The 15,961-nt window shown below is 37.4% G+C and overlaps 2 protein-coding genes across 2 annotated transcripts in view; both read right to left on the reverse strand.

Moving 5' to 3' along the window:
* arrb2b (arrestin, beta 2b) overlaps positions 1 to 9,520 on the reverse strand; it is a 45,700-nt gene extending 36,180 nt beyond the window's left edge. Inside the window, exon 1 of the mRNA XM_026267092.1 lies at positions 9,288 to 9,520. Coding sequence (XP_026122877.1) covers positions 9,288 to 9,310 — 23 coding nt within the window. The 5' untranslated portion in view covers positions 9,311 to 9,520. The remainder of the gene's footprint in view (positions 1 to 9,287) is intronic.
* Positions 9,521 to 10,688: 1,168 nt separating this feature from the next.
* LOC113105803 (high mobility group protein B3-like) lies at positions 10,689 to 14,717 on the reverse strand. The gene is made up of 5 exons (XM_026267095.1): positions 14,598 to 14,717; positions 12,600 to 12,792; positions 12,344 to 12,483; positions 11,931 to 12,105; positions 10,689 to 11,836 (listed from the first exon to the last, which is right to left on the reverse strand). The coding sequence occupies exons 1-5, from the start codon at positions 14,660 to 14,662 to the stop codon at positions 11,663 to 11,665; spliced, it is 747 nt and encodes a 248-aa protein (XP_026122880.1). The 5' UTR covers positions 14,663 to 14,717; the 3' UTR covers positions 10,689 to 11,662.
* Between the last annotated feature and the right edge of the window lie 1,244 nt (positions 14,718 to 15,961).

Raw genomic sequence — 15,961 nt, forward strand, 5'->3', positions numbered from 1 at the left:
AGACACGCAGGAACTTCCTTTTATCTTGCACATTATGCTGTTAAAATCTTCACATCACTAGCATCAAATCATTTTTTTGTTGTTGTGCTCGTATAATATCCACCTAGGGCTGGGAGAGGACAATGCAAGGATAACATTATAAATGGATCTTCAAAGTGATTTTTTTTTTTTTTAGATTTTAAGACTACTTCTATATAACTCAGGGACTTTTTGACATTTCTTTGGCTTTGCAGAAGATTACAACCCAGCTTAGAGCCAGAAAGCCTTTCTGCAAGGTCCAAAATGAGCTTGCCACACATGCAAAGAGTGGATGAACTCAGAAAAAGTCCAGCCACATTTCTTGATGTGAAACAGTGACTTTTCCAAATATATGAAAAATATAATATAATATAGTTCCACTATCAATTACCAAATAATCTACAAAGTATCTATGACTACAGAATTATTTTCCTTGTCATATTTGTGCCAAACCGCAGGTCATTTAAGGAGTAATGCAAGCAAAATACATTTTTTGCTACATAATGATATTGAACGGAAATGTGTGTGATTTTATCTGCCTCCACCATTAGAACAAAAAAACTAACAGGAAGTAGACCGCATCAGTTAGTGCACTTCAACGTGAACAGGTGACACTGAATCAGCAAGCTCATGTCCGGCGGGTCTCAGCTTCCTCAGTTCTGTCTGACCAGTCCAATGATTTATAGACGCCAGTGGAAAACAAAAATGTCACGAGTTATGAGAATACAATTAAGCATATTCCACATAATAAAGTCCTTTCAGTATCATTCTGAAGTCTCCCTCTCAGAAACATTAGTGGTCGACCGACACTGGTTTTTTGACAGCCGACGCAGATATTTTGAAAAGCATTGTGGCCGAAATAAAGTCGATTTAATTGTACTTATTTAATTTAATTTTAAAATATTTATTTATATCTTTTATATTCCTTTGTTAAACAGTTCTATCTGATTATTAGACAGACTTCAGTCCGTGGACAGAACTGTTACCAATGACAGCGAACAAGAGGTAGAATGTGAGCACTGTGTGCTCAGAAGCTTCCGTTCTCAGCGACGTTAAAATAAAAGTCCCACCATGAACCCATCGGCAAAACAGAAAAACTTACCGGCCAATGCCGAAAATTGGCAAATATCGGCCGATATATCGGCCTTGGCCTTGACCACTACACTCAATAACAACCTCAGGGTAACGCAAGTGCCACGGCACAAGTTTTGTCATCGTGTACAAACATGAATACGTCAGGGGGAAATAATCTAAATGATCAGAGTTCATTAAGAAACAGCATAAGTGTTGAGAAAGATGCATGAACATTAATACACGTGCAAGCAATATGAGTGCATAGATGAGAAAGGCACGGGTCATGCATTCGCTGCCGTCCTGAACAACAGGGCTCTGCGTGTGTTCCTGTTGCCTGCTGACTCTGTGTGCGTGTTTGCATGTTTTTCTAGCTCAAGTGAGGACAAGAAAAACAGAAAAACTTGCAGACAAATATGGTATGAGAAACATTTTACGCCCTTGTTTATGGAAATATATTCCAGTAGCCAGTGCAAGCCACACTGCTGGCAGGAAATGTTGTCCCAAGCCTTCTGACCCCACAATTTCATCCCAGGCCCATGAATTAAAGCAACTGCCCTGTCAGTGTGAGGACTACTTCTACTATTAGTCATATCACACATACACACAAAATCAAGAAACTAAATCAGCAGCACATTTTGCGTTTATGTGCTTCTCTTCTCTTTCTTCTTCCAGTGGCTGTGGTGGAGCAGTTACGAAGTATTGTTATTTTAAATACTTTCCAGCATTTCAGAAATAAAGATGTATGCAAATTACATTTGGTTAATTTTAATAAGTTTATTTAAAGTTTATTTAAAAATCGATTGGATGGATGGTTCTCGATATAATAAAAATGCAAACGGACACAGAGATTCCTGCCTTTATTAGAGAATATGCAGAATATGTTCAGACCCTCCCTCCGAAGCTTTGAATATTCAGTGAGGATTACTACCGAAGCTTCGAAGTTCAAAAAAAATTATTTGGACCAGCCCTAGAAACTGCAAGAGGTTAGAGAAGTACTGCAGACGGACATATTAATCAGAGTTATGCATCAATATTATATTATATTATATTATATTATATTATATTATATTATATTATATTATGTTTTGTTTACTCAAATATCATGTAATGAAGTAGTGAGAAGTCAATTAATCAGTGGTGACATTTGTGCAATGTGTTGAAACAGGAAAGTGCTATACTATATATATTAAAGTGTTTCAAACAGATCTTGTGTCGAAGTCAAAACATGGCCAGCAATTAATATGGAGCAGGGTTTCAAGATCTAGACAAATAAGGGTTTTTTGAGGGTTAGAAGAGCGGACACGGCTCATCACAGCATTGGGTTGGGCTGTACAGATGGTTTACATAAACACAAATATGAACTCAGGACTCATGAATCTCAGACAATCATGAAAAATAAATAAACAAGAGTTAACTGGATGAAGTTGCATGTTTTTATAAAAAGGCACAGAGGCGGCATAAACATTTACATATAAACACATTATCACATTTAAATTCTGTCACCATATTCTCACACTTCCTTCCATTTGTCTGCGTTCTAGTTCTTTCTACTTACACACTGTTCTCCAGGTTCATTATATTCAAATTAGTAAAACTGTAAATACAAAGTTAATGTAACAGGATGACAGCATTTCTCCAGAATCTTCCTTCATATATAATTTGGTTTTCCAAATTGCAGTAAAAGTAATGCTATCCAATTCCCTATATAGCCCACTTCATATTCCTAAAGATGATAATAACTTTTCTGTATTGAGGTTGTATCGATAAAAAAAGTTTTTGGACAAGTGACCTAAACGTTAAAACAAGTTAAAATAATAATTTACTAGCATCAAAGCACTAATAAACTCATCATTCATACTGCATATTTATTCTCCTATATGACACTCACATTTGGTGGCATGCGTGCAGTAAAAACAAGAAATTTAAACAAAGTAATAGACCATGCAAATGTCCTAAATGCAAAAAGATCAAAACATGGGAAAGGATCGAGCAGGAAGAGACAGCTGTGAGAAAAACAGACACCGTAATGGATGGAGATAGTAAACGTGAGAGAAAGAGACTTAATCAATCTCACTGTTGTCTTAGGATGGAGCCAAGGGAAGCACCGAGGATGTCTGGTTATAATCACCTGTCAGCCGTTTACACACGCGGACAATTTCCAGGACTCTAGGCTAACCACTCAGACACGGCGTGATGTCACAGAGCAAGTGTGCACTAGCGCCCGCAATTACAGCCTATTTTAAAGAGCTCTCCCCTCTTATTTTTCAACTTTCAAGTAATTTGGAAAAAAAAGATACAGAGGTCAAGGACAAGCAATTTGCTAATTAAAATGGCAATATAATGGAAAAAAGGAACCCAGCTGAGAACACTTCTCCATTTTATTATTTTTCCATTGCTGAGTTGTTGTTTGTGTAAATGTTATTTTTCTACACCACTTTCCATTGGGAACTCAAACTGGTCAATTCTTCTGAATTCCAGCTTTCCGTAAGCGGTGCCTAAGGGACAGTGTGTGAACTGATTCACAATATCTCATATGCACAGGACAATACTCCTGACAATAACTGCAACTTAATTATTCTTAGAGAAAGTCAGACTGTTTATATAATTATATGTGCTTGCTAAGACATGAAACAATATTAGTACAGCTCATACCTCGTTCAAACCCCTAATCATTGGAAACCACCTGGATAACAACATAATAAACCGTACAGCTTAAGTAAAAGTATAAAATATAAGTAAAATTTGATAAGTTCAGAACTGGCAAGACATAAAAAAAAAATTCTATAGATTTAAGTACTTTGGTTTTTACATGTACGCCAAGTACGAAGCGATTTTTAATCGCTTATAATGCCTGGAAAGAAATACCACCAACACTGGAAACTAAATATTCATGGCTTTTTGACTAAAAGCTTCATGGAAAAAATCCAAAACAACGTAGCATCAAGGTGGCACGTTTCAGGCATGCAAGTGCCACATATTTTCATCATAAAATGTTAAAATGTAGCATAAGCTTTAGTTTTTGCAAGTGGGGCCTTATTCAGCAAGCATAAACCCACAAGATCTATGAAAACGAAACCAGTGGAGCGGAACATCATTCATCTGGGACACAATCCCATGAGAGAGGTTAACTCAGTCTAAAAACTAGACTATATTAGAAGAACCGGGTGCCTGTTAAATGCAGAGACTTAATCCATCAGTGCAGACAAGTGTCTAAATAGTCTCCAGTGAATTGCCCTTTCAGCTTAAAATTAGATAATGGAACCATCAGCTGATGAATTAGAGGTGTGTATGTGTGTGTGAGAGATGAACACACACACGTACATGGAACCAGGGTGGCAACAGCAACACTGTGACACACTGTGTTGTGTGCCATTATTGACAACACCCTTTCCATCTAGGTCAATGAAGCTTGAGGGTTAGTTCACCTAAAAATGAATTATCTAACATTATTTACTTGCCCTCATGTCGTTCCAAACCTGTATGACCTCCTTTCTTCTGCAGAACATAAAATTTATCTGAATCTGAAAAGTGTTTTTTGTCCAAAAAATGAAAGTCAGCCGGGCTTATAAAGTCATTTTGGATTATTGTATGGTAAAAAGCATTCAAAATATCTTCTTTTTCATTTCACAGAAGGATGAAAAGTCTTACAGGTTTGGTGAACTATTTATTGCTGTAATTTCACAAATAAAATATTCAGTTTCTACGCGTTAAAACGGACTCCTTGTGAAATTAGTGGACCTGCAACATTTTCAATCACTGATGAAGTTGAGCGAAAAGTTGAGATAAATGGGGCAAGGCATTAGATGGTGGCATAAGAGTAAAATTACAACAAGAGAACAGGTGAAAACACGCTCAAAACAATTCATCACAGTCATGTGCGGATGCAGATGTGATTTAATGGACCACACCAATCAATCCCACAACAAAATGAGGACGGCATGAAGGGAGTACAGGTTTGAGCATGCAGATGCCACAAGCTGGAGTATGGGGAATACTGTACATACTAACCAGCCTCTAGTAAATCCCCAATCAATGTTGAAGTAAGCTTCAGGATATTGCGCAAACATGGTGCAAATACAAAAACACTGGTACAGTGCAACATGACATTTTGCTCAGTATTTAAACAACGTTTCCATCCACTTTTCCTGTTTTGGTCTTACCACAGTGATTCCCTGTGATTACCAAACTTGGAGTGACCTGAGGAGTCACTCCCAAATTCCCTTGAAAAACTCATGACTCTTTGAACTCACATCTCTTGTGAATTGGTATTGGACTGAAGAGCAAACATAAACATACACTTGCGTATAAAGCAGCTGCATGAGCTGGAAATTAGGTAAGCACAGTCCTTCTGCTTTTCTCTCTTAAATCCCTCCACCTTACTGTCTCTAAAGCCTTTTATATTTTCCTATTTGGTCATTCAATTATTCTTTCCATGTTGTCCATCTAGACGTTCTTTCTTCCTAAACATGGCTCCTTTTAATACATTTCTGTTATTTACTCTTGTCTGCCTCCCTTAAACTCATGGTGTTCTTAATGAGAAGTCATGTGAGAGATGGCAATGCCTACTTCACAGTGACTGGTTCATTATCTTGTCAATGCGTTGATGCCCGTCTCTCATGTTCGCGAACAGTTCTGTTCATGAATGGAAATAAACTAACTTGAAACAGGAAATGATCCGTGAGTAAGCTGTTTTTAGTGAGTAGATGAAAGCTGCACCGTTGCGCCTGTCACATCGATATATTTATTGTGTGTACAGAGGATCTGATGACTAATGAGTCAACGGGAAGGTAACTATTAATAATTATAATGGCCTAACAATAGTTCATGGTACTTAATTAAAGTTATGCAAAACAGTGTTAAAGCAATGTACGTTTTTGAAGCAATGCAAAATACTTAAAACTAAACTTTGATATGACTTGATTTTAACTTGATGTTAATAATACAAGCATCTAAAAAATTAACTGGGACAATGTGTAAACATCAGACAGAACTAGAACATGAATTTATACTGGATTAAGAAATCATCAACCCACAAATAGAGGGGATTTTGCCTTTTGATTTCATAAGACCAAAAAAAGGTTGCTGTTCGTTTAAACAACAACAGCGTTTTGGGGACTGAAAACGCATATTATAGAAAATGGGTTTCAAAGTGCAAGTTTTTGAAAATGCCACCATTGTCGTTGTCACAGGTGATGTCATGCGTGTGTGTAGTACGTGTTAGGTATGTGCAGTATGTGTCGATTTTAAAGGCAAGCGCGAACAAACATACACAACAATGGCTGAGTACATGGTACTGTTGTTTGCGGTTTAAGAGTATGCTAACTCTTCTTTAGCAAAGTGTGGATTTACTTCACCAATATTACAACCAACAGTGGAGATGCATCATATACAACATATCATCACTTCCTTACAGGTACTGATTACTAACAAGGTGACAGCGCCAAATACTGGCCTGGCATATGCAATACAGCGTTTTTGCGGATATGAGTAAATGCGAATCGTTTTGAATACATTGTCATGTATGTGTGAAAGTTTTTAAAAGCGCAAGGGAAAAACATTTCTGTTTTTGACTACATTGTTGTCATGTAAACGTAGCCTAAGCCTGCAAGATCCACCAACACCCCCACAACCACTCCAGTCAGTGAACCACACGAGGGCATGAAACAGAACTTGCCTAGCAAAAACTACAACAAGCAAGGGTATACTTGTTGAGGTCTTTGGTGGCAAAATACGTTTATAAATAAGTATGATAAAAAAATAAAAATAAAAAAATTATGGAGTGATAGCAAGCTTTAATTTACCCAAGGCTAATTTGAATGCACAGAAGGGCCTATGACACCCACATAAAACGCCTCTTTCACAGCTTTGCAGAGCTATGAATGTGTGTCAATCAATACGAGCTAAGTTTGCTGTGCATGGCTTGCTCTTTAGTGGAATGATGAACAATTGTTCACCACATACAAAAGCCATGCTATTTAATCTTATTACAATACAATAACCATGTAACAATCACTGCTCTCTTAAGTTTGCATTTTAGTGGAAAAACGAAGCCTTAAGTAGAGAAATATGAAGGTATATTTCTCCCAAATATTTTTTTTTTCATTATTTTTTATTAATTTCCTCATCCTCATGTCGTTCCCCTATGACCTACTTTCATCTGTGGAACACTGAAAGGAGACATTTGGCAAAATGCTAGAAACTTCAAACTTTAAGAATCTTTTCTCCATTCAATGAAAGTGAAAAGTGTCTAAGGCTTTCATCGCCTTTGTGTTTCACTGAAGAAAGTAAGTCATACAGGTTTGGTAGAACATAGGCTAAGGGTTGAACATTAACTGTCCCTTTAACCCTATAAAGCCTCCTGTATAATATTTTAATGCCATAATTTGTAAACATCAGAACTTTGCTGAAAACCCTTTTGCACACAATGCATTCTGCCGTCTGATTGATCATACTTTTTAGTACGTAAAAACCTTTCAGTATATTTAAAAAAAATGTCCACCTGTAGGTCGTGGTACACATGCTTTTTGCTGTGAATTTATGATATTTATAAAGCAATGCAAGAAGTTGTTAGTGATATTTCAGGATGAACAGGGTTTAAGTAACAATACTTTATTTTTTTTATTTTAAGAATAAACATTTATTTACAAAACATTTGCTCGATCGTCATTGTATTGTATTGCACTATGTGCTTTGCCACCCACGATTAAAACTAGAGCTTTGATTATAAAACATTTAAATATCATCTTAGTAAGACACATTATTAGAAGATATAGAGTGACATCTGACATTAATATGCATTTTTGCAGGTAAATATTACAACCTATCAAAATTTCATCTTACTTTTTGATCATATAACATATAACATAATATTTTTGCTATGCTTGGGCCTCTAAAAATGAAGATATATTTCCTCCTTTGAACATGAGCTCCGTATCATCACTATATCGCATTTGGGCCATAAAATCTTGATGTACTGAATGTTTTGTATGGTTTATATCATGCAATACACACACACATATACATATATATACATATATATTCAAATGTCGTGTTAGTTTTCTTAACCACACACACACACACACACATATACATATATATATATTTGTGTGTGTGTGTGTGTGTGTGTGTGTGTGTGTGTGTGTGTGTGTGTGTGTGTGTGTGTGTGTGTGGTTAAGAAAACTAACACGACATGTGAATATGAAAAGGGCCTCTTGCATGTATTGTGCAAGTCCTAACTGTGTCATACGTCAAATCAAGCATGCAACCCTCTGTTACAGCCCAAAATGTAGCCTCCAAATAGACAGGAGGCAAAGAACCATGGGTTTCCTCTCATGATGGTGTGAGCCGTGACATGTAAACAGAACTGAAGCACAACTGAGAGGATTGCTGGGTTACTCATCAAACTCAGCGCACGTATATGGTCGCCCACGACTCGACTATCTATCTTACACTGCGACTATAAGGCCTAAAATTTCACAGACAGACACAGAGGGGTGTTAAAATGAGATTTTAGGCACATCAAACCCCACCGCTTTTCTGAAAAAGGAAACATCGAGGCCTTTTCTGAAAGTTGAGGAAGTGAGCTCGTAGTGATGAGCAGGAATTTCTCGCACTGGGTGCGACAGACAGACTTTTCGGTTTCTGGCAGCGGGACGGAACATATTAAACTGTCTGCTCATTTTCAATCATGCAACATTATAATAACATGTCGTAGTATGAGCGTGCAGATAATAAATATGACTAGCCGCAGCGAGCGATGCAAAAAAAACATCAGTCACAACTTGGGTCCTCAAACTGCAAGATAACATCAGATCGCAGTTGATAAGACGAGCCGTTAAAGCAACTGAATGCTGCACTCCTACGCATACTCCGAAGAGATTTCAACTGCAAGGCTGTACAAGAACAGAGCAGAGCTGTGGCGTGCTGGTCAGTCACCCCACCCTGGGTGAAGTACAGAAGATGTCCAGTGTGATCATGTTTTTAATGAGTGCCGATGCATATCCTGTAACGTTATCGTTAGTAGGCTGCAGATTAAAACGTGTGTCTCACTCAGATATACTAGTAGGTTTCCCACGCCATCGCTCCAGCCTCCGTGGAAATGTTCATCATAAGGCTGGCTGTGAGATTATGGTATCGTGACTTCAAATTAAGAAGTCAGAGTCTGAATTGGACCTGCGCTGTAAACTGACTCTTACCTGGTCCCCGCCTTGTCGCCCATCTCCGCAGGTATTTTCCTTCAGTTAGGAGAAGATGCTGTGTATTGGATCTCTAACCGAGCTGGGACTTCGAATAAAGCGGTCCTCCTTTCCTCAATCACTGCCACTCTCGCTGGCTTTCGCAGGGTAGTTTCCGCAGCCCAGAGACGGAAGACTCTCTCCCCACTCCGCTCGCTGCCGCTTCAGACAGCAAGCAACTGGGCTTTGGCCTCAGAGATTGATGGGCATCGTGAGCAGCCAATCGAATGTGGAGAAATCTCTGACGTCATCCAGTGGGTCATCAAATCCTCCCACTTTGCCCTAGGGACTACCAATCAGAAATGTGCAGCTTAGTACAAGTATGAGGAAAAACTAAAGCGTTTACATATTTACGCACAATCTTACGGCGTTTCCGAGAACCTGTTCAACGTTTTACGGAGAAACTGTGAAAATGTGTTAATATAAATTTACAGGGTTTGGGAGACTTTTGCATTTTCGTCTAAATGCCAAACGTTGAAATGTTATCTCTGTGAGGGTTTCATTAAAATGTCAAAATGATTAGACGAATGATATTAAACAGGAAAGCAACAGACTGCGAAGGACTGCTAAACTGCATTTGTAAAACTACAGTTAATTTTCTCCACGACAAACTAATAAAGAGTTCATTTACGACTGCATATGACTCCCATTTAATTTTAGCATGTCACTAATGTCATTATCGAAAGAATTCCCATGATAGCATTATGTAACCCAACCACGAACTCATGCAATCTTAAGCAATAAAATAGAGCTTGCGCCATCTAGCGACGAAAATTTAAATTACAAGAAAAAAAAGTCACCAGATGAATATTCCTGTCAAATATATTTCTTAACACAACTGTTGTTGATTACGAGTTGTTGTATATATATATATATATATATATATATATATATATATATATATATATATATATATATATATATATATATATACGCTTACATACATTACATTTTATGTAATTTCATTACACAGGGTCTGGTTGCCCCAAACTGGACTTCTGCGTGCTTTGTCTAAGCATAGTACAGTACATTTGGGAACAATGATACACCTAGGCTACTGTTGTTGTTTGGAACTATTGCTGATGTTGAAGAAAGAAGTATATAAGCTTCAAATTATTTTCTGTTTGTAGTATCACTTGGTGCAATAGCCACTGCTATCAATGTAACTCTAAAACCTTTTAAACACTTCAGTAAAGTAGCTAAATCTGAAGGTGGCTAAAAACATTCCAACACCTTTTTATCTGTATGTTTTTCAATAAATATTGTGCTTACAATATGCTAGATATAGTCATGAAGGTCCATTAATGCAGGTTTCTCTCTCAAATGGTCTTGGTCTACACAAACAGACACACTCACCACAAATAAAAATGTTTCAATTTAATTGCAAACCTCAAACATATAAAATGAAAATCATAGATACAGATAAGTACAGATTTATCATCGGCATCGTTTCCTTACTTTATATTCAACAAAAAAATAAGTATTAAACTAGGGATGCACAATACATCAGTGACCGTATCGATATTGGCCAGTATTGACATTTTATGTTTAGATATTATCAGGGCTTTTTTTCTTTCAAAGCTAACTTTATAATTTTTTATGCCAGATTTAACACAAATCAGCATTTCTATAGTGCATTCCTAGATCACACAACAGTTAATATAAAGGAAAGATAATACAAATATCTTTCCTACATTGATCGTGGATGTGCCAATATATCATGTAGTATAGTAAACAACATATAGTGCACACCCCTGCAACAGGACTTACTGACGTGCTGGTGGCAACTGCTCTTCTGCACTGATTTTTTTCCCCTAAATTGGACAAGGAAGAGGAAGCTAATGATTCAGCATGAAATGTCCGATATCGGTGCACAGTTCCGAACTATAACACCTTTCCACATGCAACATACTACAATCATAAACAATATCTACTCAATCTCAACCAAATACAGAGCTACACACTCAGGAGCCTCTTAAACAAACCAACAAAAAATATATAAGTCAGGGATTTACATATACAGGAAGGGTATTACAAGTTTAAAGGCCTTTTGTTATACAACTGGTAAAAGGATACAAAGATGGGCTAGGAAGACACTGGGCTACCATGGTGGAAGTGAGATCTTGACATGTGCACATGCGCTCACACGCACACAAAGCTGGAAGTAAGAAACTGTGATACTGAGTCTCTTACCAACAGCACACAAAACACTCCACCTCTATTAAAACAACAATGGGGCTATGAAAGACCACCAGTGTATTCCGTATCTACTGGACTTCAATGGGGGAGAAATTGTTATTATAATCATAACTGATCAAGTACACAAAAACGACAGTCTATTCATCGTCATCATATTCATCATCGTCCTCTTCTTCGTCTTCCTCCTCATCGTCATCCTCATCCTCCATATTGCTCTTCATCATGGGTTTTGGAGCCATACAATTCCCCATCATTCCCATACCCATGGACACACCCCCAGCCTTGCCCTTCGTCTTGTAATCCGCAACATCCTGCGCAAAGAGTTGAAACGTCGTTATATTGTAAAACACTGGAATCGTGAAATGTTACATGGTGGACTACTGAAGCATCTAGATCAAGACATGCCTTTTGATACTTGTCCTTCAGCTTGTTGGCCTTTATCAGATAGGGCTGTTTGGTGCCATCTGTGAGGCTGTTCCACATCTCGCCGAGTTTTTTGGCCACATCGCCGATACCCAAGCTGGGATACTGAGCCTTGATTTGGGGACGATGTTCCGAGCAGAACAGGAAAAATCCAGAGCTGTTGATCAAAAAAGGTGACAAAATTGATTTATTCATCAGCATTTGTACTTTTGTTCTGAACTGTCATTCAGAAACTGTACAGTACATAAATCACTAAAAATGCTGGAATATTATAATATAAGGCAAGATAGCGATAAAAACCCTTTATGCATGAATCAAATTAACAACATATGCTTCATAATAACTGCATATAGACAGTTTTAGTAATTGAGGTAATGTGTGTCAGGTCTACTCACGGTGGTCTCTTGGGTGCGTTGGGATCCTTCTTCTTGCCTCTCTTGCCTTCGGGCATGTAGTGCATCATCTCTTGATCATAACGCACTTTATCTTGTTTGGCCATGTCATCAAACCTGGATTTCTCTTTAACGGACATCGCCTAAGCAAAACAAATTAAGAGCGTTTTCCACTGAAATTATATGAAAGTACTTCTGCATTGCTCTGTTTCAATCATTTGAGTCAAATAATATCAGACCATTTCAGTTCAAATCTCACCTTCCATCTCGCAGAACATCTTTTGGAGAATTCGGAAAAGCTGACAGGAATCTCTGGGCTTTTCTTCTTGTGTTCCTCCCTGCATGTCTGAACGAAGTAGGCATAAGAAGACATCTTGCCCTTGGGCTTTCTTGGGTCTCCTTTTGCCATTTTTGTGAGTTTTCCAATAAAATCTTCTCTTTTGAATTTTTTTCTAAAATGATAGGAAATAAAGAGCATAAAACAACAGAAAATAATAATAATAATAATAATACATTTTTGGTAAGGTGTGGCTTTCAAAAACAGATTAAAACACAAAATGGTTTATAAATTAATTATTTTTTTTTAATAGTACAACATTTCTTACATCAGTGGGGTGCAGGGCTTCTTAGACTAAGATGATACACAAAGGGAATTCCAGACCCGTCCTTCTTGCATGGGGGATGTGAACTGATTATTAATGAGACTGATTTGGTGTTCACAGCTTTTTTTTGGAAAATACAATGTGCTATAGCAATTAACAATACAGCTTTTATCATTTGTTATCATTAGAAAAAGTTTGGACTACTCTATTGCACCGACACATACACAGTCTTTAGGTTATACAGCAGCACACATGTGAAGACGCTGGTGGCAGCCTATAAAAGTGGCTACTAAAACCAGAAAGGCCATCAGCTAGAATTATTCAACATCCTTTACATGAATGCATCCTCATGACAGAAACTATTCTTTATTTTACAAATCTTTTTCACCTTATTAATATTTAATTTTGAGCTCAATCGCTATTCTTGGTTTATAAGTACGCATTACAGCGTTCTGCCTGTTTGCAAGCATATAGGGGCTGTTATATATAGTAACTGGTATAAGCTCTGCCTTGCGCTGCTGTTCTTCATTCATTAAAATGGCTTCTATGCAGAGCGAGCAAACAGATGGGTTGACCGTGCAACAAAGCAATACACACCCCCTCGGGTTTAAAAGACGATTCTAACGGGCCAAGGGCTCTAATTAAAAGAAAAACATATTTATCAACTAAAATGAATGTTGTACTTTTAGTTTAAAATGAATGTAAAAGTCTTTCAGATCATATTTTAGCGTTTTTAACTGTTTTTCTAAGTTGAGCCCTAGCTGTCGCTTGGCGCAGTGCTGCCTTAACAAAGACTAGAGCCAGCCATTGCCTATGCGAGTATATTCAGCGCAACTGTCAAGCTGGAAAACATGAAAAATCGTTGTGCACTGTTTTTATTTTAATCTATAGACTTAAAGATAGACAACCCAGAGCGAAAACGAAAAGAAAGGGCAGTTTTGCATCTAAAATGTAGGTTTTCTGTCTGAAATTTTCCCGTCCTTGCTGCAGGAAGGAATAGCTGCTCGTCAATGGTCTCAATCGCCAGCCATTTTAATACACGGCAAGCGGGCTTGTTTAAGATGGAAAAGGAAAAATGCGATAACATGTTTCTAACGCGTATACACATCCATATTTCAAATAATAAGATAGAGAGTAAAAACATATTGCATAAGCGAATGATCTTGTAGAAAAAAAATTCCATTACGTGAAGATGTAATCGAAATCGGTCTGTATAGAAGAAGGCAGGGTGGCTCATAGACAGGACATAGCGAGCCATATTCAGCAGCGATGCGCGTAAAGAATACAGTCAGGGAAAATAACTTTTAATCTTGCAGGAAAGGAAAACATATTAAGTGCTGATAACAGCAAATCAGCAAAAAATTGCGTTTGACCTCTATAAAAATAGTTTGATTTTGTTCACATTTCTGTGATTTATTAAAAATAGGCAATATATCTCAGAAAGACAAAACGTGAATAATATACATAACTTGACCTTCAGATATGAAAATAATAATAATAATAACATTTATTCTGTTTTAGGGAAATAAATGTTAGTTTCACATTTAATAAAAAAAAAAAAAAAAAAAAAAAACATGTAAGTGTGTATAAAATTAAATATTGTAGCTAAAAATGAATGGAATGTGTTGTGTTAAATATAAGACGGTTTTCCGTACCTGTGTTGTTGAGTTGATTGAAATCTCGCCACTGTCTTCCCCTCTCTCTCAGCTTTAAAGCCCATGCGCTCAGCCTCGCGCTAGCTCAATACGAGACCGGTCTGATTGGCCAGGCAGTCTCGCCGATTCAAAACAACCTCCATTCCTCGCCATTGGGCAGCGCTACATGCACATCTAGCGACGCTTCTTCCAGATTGGTCCTGGCGTGAGTTTTCGTATCCTCAACTTCTGAGGATGCTTAGGGAACTTGCCCAGAAAATTCTTAAGGGCTTCAGTTTTGGACCTTTTCATGTTAAGTTTAGCGCCAATATGGACGACACTTTGTCAGCTTGAATTTAGAGGATGCTTGGCAAACTTCCTAAGGAATAAACACCAGGTTCCCATTATTGTACATTCTTTTGTTGTTGTATTTTATTTTTAGTGCTTCTTCGCTTTAACATCTAGCGTAGTAATGATATCCATCAAAATACAAAGGATGGATTATTGGAGGCTTACTATTAGATCAAAAGACTGTCAAAGACTGTCACTATAATAATAAAAAAGTATTTCATAATTATATGATTAATCATAATTGAGAGAAAAAAGACAGCAATGCAAAAACACAAAAACGCACTGCAACTGGTAGACAGTATCAAGGCTGATATAATCATGTGTACAGCACTATTAGGTGCTATGAAGGTTATTTCACACATTCACGCACTGTTCAGTTTTACAGGTGTCAGGACACTTAGCTGAAGGCATCTGAAAGATGGTATAAATAACAATGGTTTAATGTTTTATGTGCATTTAAACTGTATGCTGTGTGATGTTTCCAGTGTGGTGCTTGAAATCATATTTACCACCTTATAAAAAAAAGACTGCAAAGCATTTGTAGATCCACAAGTGAGAACAAGATAAATTTCACATGTCATGATCAGATGAACACACGTGGTCAGAATCTGCATTATTAATCATTTTGATCTTTTATTAAAAAAAAAAATCACATAATTCTAACCTTTCATTGGAGAAAATAAGAATTTAAAATGGGGGGAAGGGAAAGTCGTGACATTTGCCAAGTATGGTAACTCAGAACTTGTGCTCTGCATTTAACCCATCCAAGAGTTTTCTCCTATAATGCCGGATGAGGTTACAGAGCACCTGACGAGATCCTTCATCCAGAATCATTCCAGATCCTTCCGATTCCCAGCTCCATGATGGTGCTTCTCTTCAGTTCACCAGACTCCTTTTCTACAGGTTGCAGGTCTAGGAACTGGAATGGCCATAGCAGAAGCTTAATTGGTTTCCTGCCCAGTGAACCATTTTTGTATTGTTTTTAATGGTTTATTTTTTGATTATTGTCCAGTTGGAAGATCCAAACATGACCC

This window comes from Carassius auratus, chromosome 7 (assembly GCF_003368295.1).
Source record: "Carassius auratus strain Wakin chromosome 7, ASM336829v1, whole genome shotgun sequence".
Taxonomy (NCBI): Eukaryota; Metazoa; Chordata; class Actinopteri; order Cypriniformes; family Cyprinidae; genus Carassius; species Carassius auratus.

Coding starts and splice junctions, on each gene's coding strand:
- LOC113105803 (XM_026267095.1), bottom strand. CDS start 14,662: ATGGGCTTTAAAGCTGAGAGAGAGGGGAAGACAGTGGCGAGATTTCAA. Junction 12,793..14,597: donor CAATCAACTCAACAACACAG/GTACGGAAAACC, acceptor CTATCATTTTAG/AAAAAAATTCAAAAGAGAAG. Junction 12,484..12,599: donor GATGTTCTGCGAGATGGAAG/GTGAGATTTGAA, acceptor TGTTTTGCTTAG/GCGATGTCCGTTAAAGAGAA.